Source organism: Schistosoma haematobium, chromosome 1 (assembly GCF_000699445.3).
Source record: "Schistosoma haematobium chromosome 1, whole genome shotgun sequence".
In the NCBI taxonomy this organism is placed as follows: domain Eukaryota; kingdom Metazoa; phylum Platyhelminthes; class Trematoda; order Strigeidida; family Schistosomatidae; genus Schistosoma; species Schistosoma haematobium.
This window is the reverse complement of record NC_067196.1, coordinates 29,488,253-29,509,168: the sequence shown is the minus strand read 5'-3', so window position 1 is coordinate 29,509,168 and position 20,916 is coordinate 29,488,253. Positions and strand designations below refer to the sequence as shown.

The window sequence follows — 20,916 nt, the reverse complement described above, 5'->3', positions numbered from 1 at the left end:
ATAATAAATGATAATATAAATCATAAATAAACCATACACCCATTAATATTAATTGACTAAATACATAAAATATGAAATGGTCGTACTTCTATTAATAAAGAATGTACACTGTTGTCTGAATACATTTCATAAATCAGTATTATTAGTACATATATTATTATTATTATTATGAACATAGCTCAATATGAGTCATAAAGATGAAGATGACATTCAGATGAGATCTTTTACTTTTCATAATATCAAAGTTACGAGACTGACTCATTGTATCAGTTTAGTTGATTATACACCCATGTGGATGATGAATTTTTGATATTATGCAAAATGTATAAGATAAAAAATTCTGAAATATAATAAGATTTGTTAAACAGAAAAGATAATGGAATATACAGTGTAAGTCTCAAATAGAATGAATAAACTGTGATACAGCTCTCTTGACTAATCGATCATCATCTTAAGAAACATTTGTTGATTTGTCATGATTACTTCATAATAATCCTCGAACGAGTGAGACTATAATTTATGGACAAACTAATCACGTATGAGATAACAGGTCTTGGGTTTTGGCGCAAAATCCACTGATCCATTTGACTAAATAGAGTTTTGACATTATAGTATATACCAATTCCTGATGAAAATCTCCAAATCTAATTCCCAGCCCTAACCATCAACTGTAAATCATGATTCTGATTCCTCACACTGGTTTATGACCCTCATTTAGTCCTAGTTAAAAGATGAACATTCTCAAGGTCACTTTAGCGTCGATCAAAGTTCGTCCATAAATTATAGTCTCACCGATTTTGGAATCAAAATATTTCTCTTATGGTGAGAGAATTGACTGATAAGATTTCAGAAATAACTGGGTTGGACATTAATTGATAATTTGCCAAAGAAATGACCTCATAAATCCTAATGGATTAGCTGCTAGAGAATAAAACCACTGACTACTAAACTGCGTTCTTTTTAGGGGATTAAAGCTGTTACGTACATACTTGTACATAAAATATTGAAGATGAACATTACAAGTCAACTGTTCCAGTTTCAATTTACTCAGTGATCTGACATCCAATGATTTCCATTGCTAACTTCAAACGATTCTCGATATTGCGCAGCTAAATACCAATATTATTGGTGGATACATGGTTGAACTCTATTGATTATAGCCTCTCACCACAACTGAGCGAAATTACTTCTCAAAACTGAAAGCTAGTGAACGCATGATTATTATTATTGTGGGTTTTTTTAAACTTAGGTCAATCCATACTGAAAACTATCAAAACTCAACAATCTTTACAGCTCCGTTATACTGATAGAAATGTACTGTTTACACATAAGCTATAGACAATAAACAATACTATGAGATATCTAGTTGTATCGGAAACGCAACAAATAATAAGTATAATTCTCTCCAACAACTATTACATTTTGGTCGTGTGTCTATTGTTAAATATATATATTACAAATAGGTACCACAACAATATTTGTCTAAACAATATAACGATACCCGTTTCCATTCTGTAAACAAAAATACCTTTATTCAAAAAAAAGCAGGAATAAACAAAATAATCTCGTTTTACCATTTTTTAAAAATGAATAAATAACGACAACTTAAGGAAAGTATTAGACGCAAACTTTACATTAATAGATTTCTCATGAACTGTAATTTCGTATTAACGAGATAATTATCTTACATTGTGAAATCGAATGCACTGACATGCATAAATGCATGCACAAATGGATAGGCGGATTGATGTATGAAAATCTAGTTGGTTACTTACAAGGTTGCGGTAGAATATAAATAAGTTAGTATGTTGTTTTTTTTATAGCAAAAAGGATGTCACCTTGATATTTATTACTGTGTATACAAATATATATATTTTTAAAAAATCCTAATTCACTGATGTTTATTTCATATCTGATGATTTGTGTATAATCAGTAAATTGTTTCACAGTAATATATATCTGATTAAAAAAAGTAATTATGACCAGCATTATTTTGACTTTTTCTGCCCTCTCATTTCATTCTCTCCGTTATCTTGTTGAAAAAGAAAATATTGACTCTATTACTGAAAAAATATTCATACCATTCTACTTTCCTCTGTTAGGTCAACTACTTACCCCAACCACCACCCGTTAAAAAAGGAAGAGAGTTTTCTTATTTTTTCTGAGGCGCCAATATAAAAAAATACAACCACTTCATAGACATAAGAAAGTGAATTATTTATCTCTAAACTTAAATTTATATAGATTATCTATATGTACTCGTTTTATGTTACTGTTGTGACTGTTGTTGTGGAAAGTACGGATAATCTACTAATTACTATGTTAAAACAACTTTGTATTTTTTTAAAAATTAGTTTATTATGAAGTGAAGAGAACGAACAGATTAAAATGATTTAAGGCGTGTGAATTCATTATGGTTTAGTATTATTCAAATGATAGACAAAACAATTCATTATTTCAGGAAAACCATGAAATGATATGTGGCAATAATAAAAAACCATTATTATTATTACTAGTAAAGGTAGTTATAAAATAATTCAATGTTCAATTATCAAACATACAACACTCACACTTTTATTGATTGATATATATTCCTAAATACCCGCAGAAATCAACACTTATTTTCCATGTTACATTTAAATTACATGAATAAATTTAAAACAACCTCGATCCTATACATTTAAATTATAGTACAGATAAGAAAGACTAAACTATAATATTTAATGCGTAAATTGAAATTTATCATTTTACAAGTTGAATAATGTTACATATTTAATGTATCATAATATTGACCACTTTTTCAACTATGGAGGAATATTAACCTAACATAATAGTGTCGACGATCACATATATTAAAATATATATCATTCTACTATAGGAATGTTAACATTAGCCGATTTAACTTCAGTGATTATTGATCATTGATCACTAAGTACGAAATTTAAACGGTAACAGTACAGCATATTCAAGTAACGTCATTTTAAATAAAATAAACAATCTTGAACACATACAAATTGTAATCGATGTAATAGCATTGTCAATATTAATAATTAACATGTAGGTAGGTGAACTATATTTTGTTTATTCGAAAGTTTCATTTCATTCTTCAATGTTACATTATTAGTTTACTCGATTGTTTGAAACTAAGCAATCAAACATGAAATGTATAATATTCTAAAGAATGTTTCAGTCTCAAATGTAAAAATGTACACTATTGAAGTTTTAAGGATTTATTGTACAACGGTCCAACGAAACTGTACTCTAAAAACTAATTGGCTAGATAATTAATTCGTTTGACACAAAATTTAGTATGTTTTGACGAGTTGTAAACAAAATGTTATAACTACTTAACCTCAACAGAGAAAACATACAAAGTAAAATCATCAGTGATTTCGAATTAACTTTATGAAGTCTCAGTAGTCATTGCTGATCTATGGAATTGAACTATTTCTTGAAGGAAACAGTTGTCATCTATGGCATTAAATAGTGTAGCTTTAAATAGTGAACTAATTCAAGTTGTAATTTAGAAAATACTGACTAAGAGTATCCGAACAGTCATAGGTTAGCACATCTCAATAGTCTCAATAATGAGCTAACCATAAGTCAGGTGCTTATAAATTCTTAATGTTATCTTAATTGGGGTAAATACCATTTACAGAGTATTCATTCAATAGGTAAACTAGATCACAAAATAAATGACATCACATCCTGAATAGTTGAACAATTATTGGAAGAACGGTGTAGTGTAGTGCTTATGTAAAAGAATCCAACGGGATAACTAGGTATTTTTTGTTCTTAACACAGTAAATATATGTATGGACTTTGATATTTAAAAAAATCAGCTATCCAGAGATCTCTAATTTCTAGCTGTTTCCACCTTCCATATTTGAAAGTGGAAAACTAAAAATCAACGTTAAAAATGGGTAAATCATATTACATATGAGGTAATAATAGAATTTCTCGCGAAAAGCTTATATTTATGAGAGGAAATGAATTAACCTATAAATTAGTTTAGTATTTTAAAGACCATTATGGGTAAGGAGAGTTGTGCAGATTGTGATATTTTTAACAGTTAAATTCATGAGTCTATCTAGGCTAGATCACCATTGAAAACCTGGAAGCACTGGACGGTCGTTTCGTCCTAGTATAGGACTCCTCAGCAGTGCGCATCCACGATCCCACATACAGGACCAGAACCCAGGACTTTCGGTCTCGTATGCGAAATTAGAACCTCTAGACCAACGAGCCGGCATTCAACAGTGTCCTTAACTAGGACAAAACATCCGTCCAGATGGTCAAGCTTAGATCGACTCGTGAATTTAACTGTTGAAAATACTACAATCTTCGCAACTCCTCTTACCGACAATAATCATGTTCTCGCTGGTGACTAGCTTTAAGATAGATTTCCTGGAATTCTAGTGGTCCAACACTGATCAGTTCATGATCCCAATTAAAACTATTTGGGATTGATCTAGAAAAAAAATTAGTCGATACCAGAAGTGTAGACTCTATGTAGTTAATTGGTAGATGTGATTCTCTCAGTTACTGCTCAAATAGCTTTCTGATATGTTATTTTGTATGAACTTTCATCGAGACGTCATTGGAACATTGAACAATCTTGTTAACATCTTGCACTAAGCAACTAAATTTCATTTATGTATAAACAGTGTTTCACAGTACAGTTTAAATAAGTTGACCATAAATATGTAGCCTGAATATTAGGAGAAATAATTCATTTTTAAAGGGTTTACTACAAACTATTAGATGAAACATCACAATTGAGTAATTTTAGATTATAGTAACAAAATCCAGTCTGCATTATGGGAATTGAATTTCGTCTAGTTATGAATAGCGATCAAAAGTTTAGATCCTTGATTTTATACAGGAACAGATCTTAGAATTATTGTCTAGTTGAATTACTTTTGTTAAAGCTAAAAACTTGTTAAACATTGATTTTAATGTAAATAAAAAGAATGATTAGAGATGTGTTATTCATTCAAGTTTATTTGATAATTTTTATATTTGATCATTTTGTATGTATGTGTACTGGGTGAATGTCGAAAAAGATTGCCGATTTCATGTAAACTATACACACTTTACACTACGCACCTTGGCCTCATATTCATTACTATGTCAAAATTCTTAAAGATAATGTTACTCTTTCTAATTTTATACCTTTAAAAGTGGAATTGCGTATGCATGTGTATGTATGTATGTATGTACGTATGCATGAAGATATTCAAGTTGGTCGCAGTAATAATAAATTTCACAATCAAATCAGTTAGATTTAGGTAAACAAAAGGTAGTAGATCCTCTCAAAAACAATCTTAAAACATTATCGTAAAATAATTTGTATGATGGATGGTGTAGTTACTGAGATTGAGATTAACAAAACAAGAAAACGAATTTTGTGATTAGATAAAAAAAGAAATGATTACCTGAATATCCAGGTTGACACATACAAGTGTAATTCGATTCAGCTGTTACAACATTCAAATGATTAATAGTATTGTTATTATTATTACTACCGTTTTTTAACATGCATATTCCCCCATTTTGACATGGTGAATGTTGACAATAGTCTTGTATGTTTTCACAGTAATGACCAGAGAAACCAGGTTTACAGTCGCAAAATGTACTACCACTATTACTATTACTATTAACTGTTGTATTAGTGATTGTTATGGTCGAGGAGTTACTGATGCCACCAAGTACATGACAAGTACCATTATTGAAACATGGTGTTTTGAAACAATTAAACGTCTCCTGTTATATAAAATAAAAAACAGAAAATTATTCGTTTAGAATTATTCAACGAACATTAAGCTAGATACCTTCATAATAAACCTCATTGTTAGATATGTTTTGAAATGTAGATAAGATTAGGGAGACTAAAATCTATCATAGCCAAGTTTATATTTTAATATAATGGAACGTGGGATCTATAACGATATTTTTATTAAAGTTCAGCAATGGATTGTTGGGGAATTCAGGAGGCGCTCTAATAAAACCTTAGTAACAACAATATTTTGTTTAAACCCTTAAACTAAAGACAGAATTTCCAGAGAAATGGTTAAACTTAACGCCTTGATCTTCACTACAAACTAACACTAACTAGGCAATCATTAGAAATTAGTGAGTACCGAATAGCTTTCATGTCCTTGTATAAAGACTATTCATTAGTGCATAGCCATAACTTTATACAAAGAACCGAACCTAGTACCATCAAGTCACACGACTAGTAAAATGCCGCTTAAAATAAAAAAGATCAAAATGCAAATCCTCATGTTTTAAGATCTAGTGAATTTCTAATACAGAGCAATTCTTGTTCAGTAAAATAGGTAATAACTGTCGTCAGTCAGTCAGTCAGTAACAACGTAGAACTTCGTACGTACGTACATCAGTTCGAGTTGCCACACCACCTTAGCACAGAGATGCAGTTGTCGATTCAAATCCCGTGGTGGTAGAGGTAGCAAGAGTATAAGCGGTAATAGGGAAGATTAGGGTTTGGAGATGTTATTTAAAGAGTATAACTGTCGATGGTGACATGATTGAATTCATGCATCCATGAATTTTAACTAGAGTTTCTTCTAAAAAAAACTAGCCATTAACAAACGGATAAGTGATTTTTATTCATACTTTACACTATGTCTAATGTTCACGATCATTCACCGGTCAGTCTCAATTCATGATGAAAAATTATCTACGGTAAAGGAATGAAATAAAAAAATGATGACATGATTTTTCCAGTTCTTAATTCCAATTCTATATTGCTAAAAATTGAAACAGATCTATGATGCCTTTTTATTTTGATAATAAACGATTAATGAATTTACGTGGTGTTTACTAAATGTAACTAGTTTTCTTAATTTTTACGATGCATTTACTATCATTATGGTAAAATTGACTAATAAAACTATTGACTTGAATATGTTACTCGTGAATTTGTAACTTGATCATTGGGTCGATTTTCGAAATTCCCTATTGTAAAAGAGAATTCACTAAATCTACCGATTATTATATAGTCGACAATTAAAACAAAGATAAAAGTGAAGATCACAAAACACTGATAACTTCCTTAAGTTAAAATATTTATTAGAATGATGGAAGCATATATACTGTAATCATTAAATGTACAAATGTTCATAAGTTACTAGATAGCAGTGTAAAACAAGACAGTAGGCAAGACTAATAAGTATTGATAGCGAGAAGTAACAAAGTATTTATATAATACAAATACATCGCTTAAATTTGCATCTTTCGTCGTGTTTTGTCATCTGAATTGTCTGCTTGTCTAGTTTCCAAGTGTTCTGCCAATGCTGTGCTTTCAAATCACTGAAACTCTTCACTCCGCCTGTCGATTGCTGCATACACACTGCTTACAAGCAATCTTGTGAGTAGCGTCCATTATATCAGTTTAAATCTGAATCTCATTTAAGCACATTCGTGTCATATTAAGTAATTTGTTTCACTAACGCTACTACCAATACTGGTATTGCTAGTATTACTGTTTCTGTCATGCTGTAAATACCATGAATTTTAGATTTAGTCAAAGAAAAGAAGTCATTTCATTTTGAAATTATGAAAAAAATCAACCCATCTATTTCTCTTTACAAAAATAAATAGTTTTTTTCTAAACGTACCATTTCAATTTGGTCTTTTTCTATTCGGAATAATTCTGTATTTTGTTCTTCTTGATTCTCTTCTACTTCACAGTATAATCCGTGATAATTTTTCAAACATGTACAATATTCTTTACCATTGTCTAATATATTGCATTGTCCACCATTTTGACAGACAATCTCCGTACAATAATTATTAATTATTTTTGTTTCACATAACTTGCCATGAAAACCTTTTAGTTGGTTTTTGTTTTGTCGTTACAGAAATGACAGAGACAGAGAGATAGAGAAACATGAAAGATAAATTGTCATTTGAATTTTACCAATGTATATATATGTATATATATATATATATATATATATATATATATATATATATATATATATATATAGCATAGTGATACACAATTAAAAAGGATAAAATCTCTGTTTTAAAAGATGTATATATTAACATGAAGATAGGTTTGTACGATAATAATGTATAACGAAAATTCCATATTTATTTGACGTAATTCTTTTTGCTCAGTAAAAATAATAATCTTTGATTGGATGAAAATATATTATAACCTAATTCAAATAGAAAAATTGCCTATTCAAAGATTTCATAATCGTTTACTACTTGATGGATGGTGAGTTGAAAGTAAATTGAAAAGGAGCTCTAAATGAGGTCTCTTACTAATTAGCATTCATCAACGAGGTAGTTAATGTTTTTCAGTAGAATTAGGACGCATATTATACTATGAAGTAGTAGAAAATGTCAACACTGAGCAATGGGAGTTATGAATTAATCCATCTGTAGGATAAATGTGTTTGTTCTTTATTTAAGAGTGGTGCCACTTATACCAATGAAATGCTGAGATACAATTTAATTAAGGCGCACTAATATATAATTGAACGGGTTTCACTGACTTGACAGCCAACACACTTCAGAAAATATCACTATTTCTCACAATAGAACTGGTAAAAATAGTTTTAAGCCTCAAGTATGGACCGATAAAGTCCGAAAACTGGAACAAAGCAACCACTTTGTATTACATGTTTTTCAAATATTATTTTATAAATGTCAGCTTGTATTAAAAGCTATCTTTAAGAACCTGAAATAATCTAAGCAAAAAGCAACCTATTTGAATACAAAGGTCAAAAGAAGGCATTTTGCTTGTCTTAGGCGACCCAGTAAATCACTTTAAGATACTGAAGCTATTAATGGGCCAGTCGAGAAACGAGTATTATAAAAGAATAGTTTATAGCACAAAGCAAAAAAATGGAAACTGTAAGCTCTTTCTACGCCATTAATGAACTCCTATATGTCTAGAATGTTAGGGGAGTTCTTTTTTTTGGAAAAAAATATCATTTTCGTTCAGGAATCTTTATACTGAGCAAATAGTTTTCTAACTATCCTTAAATTTTCTCCTCGCTGTTGATATGAACTTCAATAAGGGGATCTAAGTAATGCTCATGATAAATAACTATTTCATCTTAATATAATAATGTTCTAAGACACAGGTTCTTCAATAGGAAAATATACACAGTAGTCCCTGTCTAACTATACTTTTTGACTATAGAAACCAAGGTAAACGTATTGAGGTCTTTCATTTCCTCATAATGCTTCTTCTACATATTTCAAATCCACATCCCAAAAGCTCACCATTTAGATCAACACTACTTAACCAGTCCATTACTACCTTTCTTCGTCTATTATTATTGTTATCATCATTATTCAATTTTAGAGATATTAAGTTACCTTATCTTCGTTAACCTTTTTAATCAAACATGTATGTTTACTCTGAATATGTGGCTTACATTTAGTCACGAAACGTTAGAAATACAATTTCCTACTCATTGGGATATCACAAAAAATATGTTTAGTATTAGATAAGTTAAAAATCAGCATGGCTATGAAATATAATTACGGATCTCGGCAGTGACTGGTCTTACAGTAATGTTTAGTACAACCAATATAAAATATTACCATTTGTACACTATTTTATTTACAAATGAATTACCTTCAGGACAAAGACATACAAAAAGATCATTTGACTCATTAATCACTTCAATGTTTTCATTTGTTGTCATTAAATCTAAGCATGTAGCATTATTTAAACATAATGATGAATTAGCAGCACATGGTCTAATACGATTTTCACAATGTAAACCAGTCCATCCAGGTAAACAATGACATGTATAATTATTGATTAGATCTTCACATTGTGCACCATTTTTACATGGTGAAGACGAACATTCATTAATTTCATCTTCACAGGTTAAACCTTCATAACCTGAAAATAAAGGGGAATATAAGATATGATACTTCTCAGGATTAATATAAAGATAATTCATTTGCATAGGTTGTTTCAATCTTCCCGTTAATCCCATAGACTTCAATCAACCAGTCTCTCATGGCATATGCGAATCCTATGCGGATCGCTTCAACATTGCAATTAAGTCACAAGCATTATAATGGTTAGCAGTGGAATCCAGGATGTGCATCTCGTGCCACTGAGCTCTCGCCGGTTGGGTGTGCCTGGACCCCTGTGTTGATCTTCCCACAGAAACTCGAACCTAGTATCTTCCACATCAAACAATCAATATAAATGAATTAAAATTCTTTCCACTGAACGAGCCAATGGTTATCTGGACTCGGTAGCTAACGCGTGGGGTATTTGAGGCGAAAGTACCTTTGAAAAAAGATTATCTTAAGTTTTTACTATAGGAGTCAAACAGATACATAACTGAACAAAGACAAACTGTAATATACTCAATGAGTTGTTATATAGATATTGGACTACTGGCCAAAATGGTGTGAATTCGAGGGAAAAAACTTAGCATCAATAAAATACAATGGTAGGGCATCAGTATAATCGTTAACCCATTAGATATTTTATTTGGAGTGTTAGTGAATTAAAGCACTTGAAATCTATCAATTTAACCAAAAGAAATCATTTAATTTTAAGTTAGTGATATGCTAGACAAAATAGGTCGAGAGTAATAAACAGAATATAAGATAAACCAAATGTATGAATACATCTGATTATCCAAATATTAAATAACAAATCGAGGTTATAAAACACAGACAAAACCTACTAAGTCCCAACCATATTCGTATTTCTCAATACTGAGGTAGCTTTCGACTGCGTAGGATGATAGGTTTTATAGTGATGTGTGTCATTGAAAAGGAGTACCAATGAATTACAAAAACCTTGTACAAGACCTTTACCTAAACATCAGTAGTTCAGTCAGAACCTATGGCAGACTGTCATTAAAATCGATAAGACAAGATGATGTTCGTCAGGGTTATTCGCTTTCTTCACTTTTATTTAGCTTTTTCATAGACATTCTTTTAGAGATAGCACTCACGTAGTTTAACTTTTTAGGAAGTCATCTACTAGGAGATACACTTATTAACTTAGAATACTGAGATGATATATCCCTGTTTGTTGAAGACACTAACAAAATCCAATCTTCTTGCAGCCTTGAGAAACAACGATAAGATGTTTGTGATGTTAATCTCTGCTTCTCAATGAGAGAAGTTGTTTTTGGACTGGTCTGCGTCAACACCTATACAAGTAATAAGGAGTAAAGTGGTTGATCTCGTCAACCAATCCACTTATATTGGAAGGCTGATCACGCCTGTCAGGTTGGTGTCTCATGAAATGCTGCCATGTATTTAAAGGGATTGAGCGACTTTAGCCACTCAAGGGACGAATTTACTGCTCAACAGTTCAAATTTATAGCTATGAAACGTAGACTTAAAAATAGGGGAAATTTTCAGGTTAATGGTATTCGATAATAGATCCCTTCTCATTATTGCTCATGTATGTTGAGACCATCAACATAGCAACTCCGAGGTTACACTCGCATTACAAGGTAAGGATGGCAAATCAATTGACCAAATAGAGAATCTTCCTCGACTTAGCTAGTTAGGATATGTATTACATATCTCCATCCACTAATTACGTCGACGCGCGATGATGAATGGTGTATGAGTAAGTTATAAACAAGCTGTAGGCGGCCTTACAAAGACATCACATCACTCCATGAAGACACTGACTGTCGAATGGTTCCATTTAAGTAGGTGGCGACTACCAGGTTTTGGTCCGTATGATAAGTGAGATCACTGGTTAGATACGTTGGATGACATTCCTCCGAATCATCCACAGTAGTGCAGGTGCATTCACCCCTTGTCTTTAGTTAGATCTGAAGTTAATCAATTACCATATAATTTTTTTGATTTCACAAATTCACATTTTCTCGAATCGCATATTTGGTGCTTATTCTCTTTCATTACCACTAATGCTCTTAATACCTCTACGTATCTTGGATTCACCTGACAATTTTATCTCACTGTGCCAATGAAGTATGGCAACTTTAATCACTGCATAAGACTGACTTAAATATTAACCATTTACTGTGAAGTTCATATTTCATAATACTTCAAAATAAAGAAGCAGTAAGTGTATGCAGATGTATTAACTAAACCGTGGATATACTGGCAGAGTACCATTTTAGTTTTGTATTTAATCGGTTCAATAATAAATATCATCTTATGAAATAATCTTTTTTCCTCAAGCTAATCAGTTAAGTGTTTTCATTATTTCAATCGCATAGAGCTGAGAAAGTAACATGATTTATACACTGTATCCTATGTAATAATATAGGAAGTATGACGCCTACATGTATGTACATATATATGATTAATTATTATGATGGTTCTATTAACCAATATTCAAACGATCGATAAAGACTGAAATCGGTTAAATTAACTTAAGGGAAATTCTTACAATCGAGACTAAAAAATAAGAAAAGAATACAAACAAATATAAACACTTCCATTCTTAATAATTTTATAAATCAACCTAGAAATTAGATGAGAGAATAAAACAACGTGTACCAATATGATCTACTATACACTCTACACATGTGTGTGTGCATTTATTTTGTGCAAATAGCATTTATCTAACTAAAATGTTGAGCAAAATAAGAAGGAATTCTAAGAGGAAATGACAAAAGGTTGAAGAATTTGACACGACATGTTGTATATCCGGTTTGATACCTAAATGGGTCAGTGAATGAATGAATGAGTGAATCACTTCATCTTCTTATAGTTTTAATGGAGAATCTAGAGGAAAAAACAATCTGTATCCTATTTGTCTACCTTCAACTAATTGATCCGTTAAAAAAGATCCATTAAAGTACGTGAGTGTAGAAAGTTGTAAATATATGATTTTAAAAAGGTGAAACAATTTAATTCCGCACACTTTATTTCCATATATTCATATAAAATTTAAATGGAACTAAGACCAACCGGATGTTCAGTAAAAAGAGAATAGTTTTTATCATTACTGACCAGCATAAAATGACAACAAATATTGAACAACGGTTGTTTGGTCATAGATTATTTAAACGTTTTCTAGATCTTATACCGAAGTACTTAATTTATTGTGTAATCTTATCGTCTAGAGATTTAGAGATTTTATCTTGTAAGTTGCACACTAAATTAATCATAGATCTTTCTATGTAGGTCCTAAACATGTTATCCATCGTGACAAGATATTTATGAAGTTATTCAATACAAATTGTTCGATCAAATACTCGCACTTTTAAACTTCATATAGCTAGAGTAGAACATGACACAATAATGTTCCGGATTGAAATGACAATAATCCACTTTGTAGGTGGATTAACATCAGTTGCTGTTCTAATAAAAATCACGGAGCATTATATAAAAGTTTCGAGTCTATATCAGTGCGAATCTATGGCCACACCACGGATCAAACCTTTGAAATAAGACAGGGAGCGCCGAACATTTAGACCACCAAGTAGGCTCACTATGACTAATTTTGAGATATAATTCATGGAGTTCTAATGAAAAGCTGTGACTGATGGAGTTCAGCTATGTAGGGCATAATTCAGCAACATCGAAAAATGTTTGAACTTAGGAATGAAAACCACTGCATGCCAACCCAATGGTCTGAAAGTCAAGCTTTAACTGTGAGGCCCACAGATTTTGGTTTGACTCCCTAAAGGGTTGTGGATGTGCACTGTCTTCGAGACCCAAACTGAGCGGAAGATCTGTTTAGTGCTTTCTGGTCCCTAATTTTCACTTAACTAAGATCATCCCGTGATGTAAATTATAAAATAATAATAGTGACAGTGATAATTAAGAGCAGTAGTTTTGATGAAGATACTGAGGAGATTATCTTGATTTATAGATAGCATTCGTCAAGGATTGACTTGAGACCACTAAAAACCAAGTTAAACTGAAAAGGTTTTTCGTTCTAGTATGGCTAAGCTCTGATGTGTGGTCTCATACCACTATATTTCAAATGAGATCAATTTAAAATGAGTACTACGTCCCAATAATAGTGATAATATTAATGGTGATACTAATAATAGTATGCTTACCAAGTGGACAGACACATTGAAAACCATTAATTAAATCTATGCATGTTCCATCATGTTTACAGGGATTTAATGCGCATTCTAAAATTTCATCCTCACATCTTGATCCATGATATCCAGGTGGACATAAACACTGATAACCTCCAGGCTGTAAGGATTAAAAATAAAAAATATAGTATAGTAGTCAACCTTTCATCAAGGATAGAAATCAACTAGAGTAAATCATTCGAATCCAAGGAGTACTGAGTAACTGTTTTGCTCTAGTCCAAGATTCATCACCACCTCACTCATGAGGCACGGATCTTGGGACATTTCTATTTCTGCATTGAGCATGATGTTAACTAGTTGTGAAGTTCAGACCCTTTAGTACCGATTATCATGAGACATAGATTCAAAGAAACTTCAGTTATTCGCTTCCAACCACCTAACACAGCTTAAAGTAAACTTAACAATAAAACAAAACAGTTATCTTATTGTCCACTTGTAAATAATTAATATCCATAAGATTAAGATAATATCTGAAATTACTCAATTTCGGTTATTTTGTTAATTCTTAGTTTGATGAACCCTATTTAAGACTCTGTTCGTAAGAAAATCTGAACAATCATGCTACCTAATAATCAAGACGGATAGTTAGCTTAATGACATATATTGAGTCAGCGTTAAGACAGTTTTGGTTTTAAGTTCCCTAAGAACTTGAGTTATACTTGTTAATGGACTTAATTCCAGTATAAAAACATTTGAATTAATTTGTTTCACATCAGTAATTAATTAGGCTGTAGTTTGTATTCATCACTGAGTGATATAAACTGGAAAGCCATGGAAAACTAGAGATAACTTAGAGACTTTTACCTGTTCTAATGCTAAATAATTGAAAGTGAGACTTACATCAGTTGGTCAATCATAATCAACTTAGGGCCTGACACAAATGTGTGTTAACCCAAATTATTATAACATAGTAGAACAACAATATAAAATTAACAAGAGGACTAATAAAAGAATAAAAAATGATGTAGTAGCGATAATAATCACAAGAAATAAATATCAAAAGAGTAATTCAAAAAGTCAGAATGGAAAGATGTTTATAAAAGAACATTATAACTCAAGATTTAGAGTAAAACAAGGACTATATGAAACCAAGTCATGTTTTACGACATCCCTAACCACCAATGGACGTTATCGCACCGACATCAACCAGGTAGTCTGTACTCATCAATATGGCTCAGACGAACAGTCAATCAGTCAATCTCGAAACTAAAGTTTACTTATCTTACGAGTATATTTGTGGATTAGTTTAAAGGTCAAACAATTGATAATTCGTCGATTATTGATTTGGACATCATAATAAGACAGAGTTACTTCAAATCTAATGAATGTAGGGAGCGGATGTATAAACAGTAATAATTACGTATTTAATTTTTTTAAATGTACCAACAATCTTATTTGACTATGACATTTACATTTGGATGTATAACTAAGTTTAAAAACCGAATAAACGAATTCATGGTATATGATCTATTTTATGAGTAACTGTAGATGATACTAGCATATATTTCGAAAATGTCGAAATTGTTATTTAAAAACAGTATAATGAAAAAAGTATTGTTTAGGTGAAATCTAGTTCACATGTTTGGTTTATAGACAAGGTATTTTACTTATATTTGTAAGCAAAAATGATTAATTACATTTGAACTTGTAAAAAAAAACGAATGCACATGCATTTACGTATTAGTCTAATGATTAGATGTTAGTTTTATACTAGTGATATATGGAATGAGGATCGCAATGTATCACAAAATGATTGAACATGAATATGTAGACTACTGACATTTTTATAACTCAGTGATTTAAAGGCATCAAGTTCTCTTTATGAGATCTAAGGTCTCTGGATCATGTCATCTATAAGATTATGGGTAAGTATTTTTGAAGAATAGCAATTATTTACTAGCTGGTCAATCAATTAGCGGTTTAAATCTATATATAAATTTCTCTTCACCTACTGATATCATTAGAGAATACTGATTGGATAGTCATTTTTTAAAGCCTCGAATCGTCCAACAGATTTCGCTCAATTAAGTAATTGGGGAATCAGAAATCTAATCGTTACTGGCTAATAAACTAATCCAATATCTGAATAACAAACGTTATATTCTGGACGATTTACATAAAGAATATAAATACCTGCTGACAACAATTGGTACGGTGTTTTTTAGTTTTTGTCATAAACTTATCTTAGACAAACATTGGAAACTAGGAATCACTGAACAGCTGAGATCAGACTCAAGACTTTCAGGCCTATCAGTGAACACTTGACCTTCGAACTAATGAGTTATCATGCAATGGCTTACACTTCCAAGTCCAATCGATTCGTGATATTCCAAAACCATCCAAAGTTTAAATGTTCGTCATGAGACCTTAAAGACCTTGGTTTCATTTCTAGGGGAGTCATGGATATACGTTACTGTTCTTTCTCATACTAGGATGAAATACCCGTTTAGTGCTCCCTAGTTTTCACTGGTTGTCTAAGATCAGTTCGTGATGTAAACTATAAAATTCAACAATCTCCAAAAACCTCCTCCATGGATATGTTGTTTCCTGGATTAATTGAGTTTAGAAAACTTTAATCTCTAGGCTCTTACTTAGTAAATGACAGTTAATCTAATCACAATAGGTATACATAATTAACTTCGGAAAAAATGTGTCGAAATGTAGAGAAGTTAATAAACTTAAACTGAATTAGCTTGCAAGAATACTTTTATTGAAAGGATCCTTCAGATTAAAACTAGAGTATTTACAGATAACATTCATACTGTTCATTTTTCATTTTAGAAATTTCCTCAAAATCTTAGATTTAATCAACTTAGAAAAGGTGTAACTACGAAGGAAGATTGAGTGAAGAAGAGGCAATTAAAAATTGACTATAAATCTAATTATTGTTGGTAGTGGTAGTCACGTGTATCATGTGACGACACAACAAACTTAAACTACACTAATGGTCAGCTTGATTTTAAGAGAATTAACTGAGTTGCTTAAATCAACATTCAGATAAATTAACATAATACACATCACCCAAAATATGATTCATATTTTTAAGCGTCATGTCTATAAATTCCAATTTAATTTTGTTTTATAAGAGTCTAAGCCAACTGGAACAGAATAACCAATGAATAAATAATCATCTGAATAAAATTTACATTATTCTAACCAGATAACCATTGAGAACCTATTGACATTGGATAGCTTTTTGTTCTACTATGGGATTCTTCAACAGTATGCAACTACAATCCCTTCAGGGACAAAAATCACTGCTTATTCAGGCCTAAAACCAAAAGATTTGTCTTTATACCATTAAGGTTGTCATCTAATGGTCCATATTTTCAACTTTATTCGGTTCACAATATTATCGTCATTGACTGCTATCATTGGTAATAATCATCTCACATCCTACTTAGTTGAAATCGAGTGGTCATCACTACACAGTAGCTTTCAGGTAATATTTATTGAAGTTAATTACTAGTAAGTAACCGGCTAATTATTAGAACCAAGGGTTTCGGGAAATCGTTTACAATAAAAGGTAGTTTAAATGCTTTTTCTACCTAAAATCAATCAGTAGTGTAAATTATCAGCGAACTGAATGGTCTCTAAAAGTATTTTCATAGCAATCACCATCTGAGCACTATTAACATCAGTGTTATCATGGTAGAAATTTACTTTAAGCCATAATTACCGCTTTAACACCAATCGAACTTAATGAAAACGGTTTTATATTCGTCAGTATAACAGTTACACACAAATGTGCCTTTATTGTAATAACGTTTTTGAAAGATTAGAATAAGTTTGTAAAAAATAAAATTTTACCGGATTTTGATGTTTTTTCCCGTGGCAAAATATGATTAATTTGTTTGAACTTCATATAATGTCATTCTTTGTTTCGTATGTATGATACATGATTGTATTTTTCTGAATAAACAAAATGTCAAGTAGTGTACCCAATACAATAATTAGGAAAGATTATGACTAGTCGGTTAGATAGAATTGAACAGATACGACAGAAATAACTATAATGACGTGTTTTCTAAGCGAAATAAATAAATATGAAAACTTCTTTCCTTGTTTTACAGTCCATTTTATACGATGGCCTGTTGAAATATTTTATAGGAAATCTACCAGTAACAAAAGAAATACTTAATTTAATTAAACGCTCGATTGTTTGATGACACAAAATCTTTTTCATGAGTTTTTAATTTGTTTTGTAAAGACAGGTAGCTGCACAACTAATAAAATATGACAGTTTAGAATGATACAGAAATTTCGTTCATGACTACTTATCATTTACCTTCTAATATGCCCTATAAATCCTCTAGGGTTATCCAACTTATATTTCTATGTAACAACAAAAAAAAGCCGTATCGATAGCTGAGTTTAACTCAGTCAACTAACGATTTACACCGACAAAAATTTTTGTGTAGACCAAAAAATGGCTTGCATTATTAAATTGAAATGAGATCACCAATGTTATATTTGTCTAGTTTTTTGGGGGCCCATCAACTTCTATCAATCAAGTCGCAATGTGACCCACTAGTCTAAGTGACTCAACATCGTGCAGTAACTAACACAAAACCCTATTCAACTGTTTGCAGGTGACTACTTCCAATCGCCTGACAACCAAAATAAACTAAAGAATCATTTGAAAACGGAGCTTTGAACTTTGATTTAATCTTGGTTTAAGATATCTTGGCAGTACAACAAAAGTTTGGAAATGATCAGTGGAATTTATTTATTTGGTAATCGTTATAACGATAGTTTGACTATACTTATATGAATCACATGTAAATTGCTCAAAGTCCGAAAGTTGTTATATTTTCAGGCTGAATCCTATTGCTACTGTTGGTATCAAGGATTGTTTAGATCTATTTGATATATTAAGTTTATGAAGTAACCTTCTTATATTCGAACATCTACTATTGTTAGCTAGTGAGATGATCATGTAACTTGTTGTAATCGCTAGTAAAGTACGGATTTCTTTAAATGATAAATAAATTATTGTAAAGAGACAACAACCAATCTTTTTAAAATAATTCTACATGTAAAACTCCGACATTGATATTGCATCAAGAAACACTCTAAGCAAATGCGACGAAATTAACTTATAAATAATGAGTTATAAGACCAATAATCCATTAAGATATGGATTATTTATGAAATTTTAATAAATTAACTTACTGAATTAATGCAAACACCATTATGTTCACATGGATTTGTCGAACTTAAATGGCATTCATCAACATCTACAGAACAATCATCACCCGTCCAACCTTGTGAACATCGACAATGAAATCCTCCATTTTCATAAGAAATGCAATATCCATTTGAATGGCATGGGTTAGTTGAACATACATCAAAACTGTTGCATGTAGATTCTACAAGTTATTTATGAGTATTTTTATGAAAAAAGATAGGTTTCATAAATGTAGATATTATTAAATAAAACTTTGCATAACTTTGAGTAAATACGTATTTCATATACAGAGAACAAATGGACATTTTGTCTACTTGACGTTATCTATCGAAGAACCATTGCAAACCAGGTTTCAAGACTCAGAATGACAAATATTGTAGAAATTCTCTTACATATAGACTAATACCCTCACTTTTACTGCGATCATGATCAATCCAAGGTAGTTCGTTTTAATAGAGCGATCAAAATCTTACAGTTTTATCTAATCTAATAAAATAGAATGTCATTCATCAGTGGGTCTTTGCAAATACTTGAGAAACTAATTAAAATCGAACGTAACTACCTATACGACTATCAAATATATTAATGAGATCGAAATAGCTGAAGCTCAGTTTACTAATTTTTGTTTTTATGGTAATAACTGACTAACAAAAAAACTGTTCATTGTCATAATTAGACAGCATATTTAAAAGAAACTGCACAAAAAAGTACACTTATTACTACTTGTGCAATCCCTGTTGATGTGGCTAGTGATACTCTGAAAGATAGGTTAACGAGAGTAATTAGCAGGACATTCTACGCAGCCAGTCTTGCGTTGACCTTCTCTAGTCGACCAGTGGTCTACTCAAACGAAGGATAAGTTTCCTGATTTGGCCTCCTTAATGTACATTTACATATTCAGTTGCTCCCGTGGAGATAGCTATATCGGGCGTACTACCAGGCAACTTAACCAACGAATGAGTGAACATCTGCCAGCTTGGTTTATAAGGGGCCATAAAAAACAATATGCAGTTCTATCTTAACACATCTTATTGATAGCGGTCATACTGTCGATAAATCGGAAGCATTTCGAGTGATCTATCGTATAGCTCCATCATTTCCCAACGGAGTTCGTTCTTGCCTCCTACATATAGTCAAAGCCATAGGAATCCGTACATATAACCCCAAGTTCTGTGTACAGAAGAAATTCGTAGCCCCCCTATCCCTTTCATGGCCAGTTATAACTTAACAAATGACCTTTTTATTGTTATTATTTGTTTTATTTTTGTTATCATTAACCTTATTTTCACATTCATTGTTTGTTTGTAATTTTCCGCCTCTTTCCGTTTGTATACTTCACTATCTAATCATTTATACACTTCTTATTACGTAATGATTCTAATTTTATGCGATGACTACTCTAAATCTATTTACCTACGTTTGACCTTCTATTTCAAATGTTTAACTATTGATAAGACTTGTTATCGTATTTATTATTATTCCTACTACTATCAGTACATCTGTCTTACTACTATCAACTTGTATTTTTACCTATTATGTGAGGTGACTTATCCTATTTCATTGTGATTATTACCCGAATTGCCTTGATTGGTTGAACATCTCCGTATAAATATTGATGTATATTAGAGTAAAGCCTGATGACGATCTAATTGAAAA

The 20,916-nt window shown here is 31.4% G+C and overlaps 1 protein-coding gene across 1 annotated transcript in view; it reads right to left on the bottom strand.

Moving 5' to 3' along the window:
- MS3_00007034 (uncharacterized protein) overlaps nt 1-20,916 on the bottom strand; it is an 86,275-nt gene that overhangs the window by 57,209 nt on the left and 8,150 nt on the right. The window contains exons 2-6 of the mRNA XM_051215294.1: nt 19,245-19,441; nt 14,025-14,169; nt 9,626-9,898; nt 7,644-7,855; nt 5,439-5,766 (exon numbers count right to left, since the gene is read on the bottom strand). Coding sequence (XP_051073660.1) covers nt 5,439-5,766; nt 7,644-7,855; nt 9,626-9,898; nt 14,025-14,169; nt 19,245-19,441 — 1,155 coding nt within the window. The remainder of the gene's footprint in view (nt 1-5,438; nt 5,767-7,643; nt 7,856-9,625; nt 9,899-14,024; nt 14,170-19,244; nt 19,442-20,916) is intronic.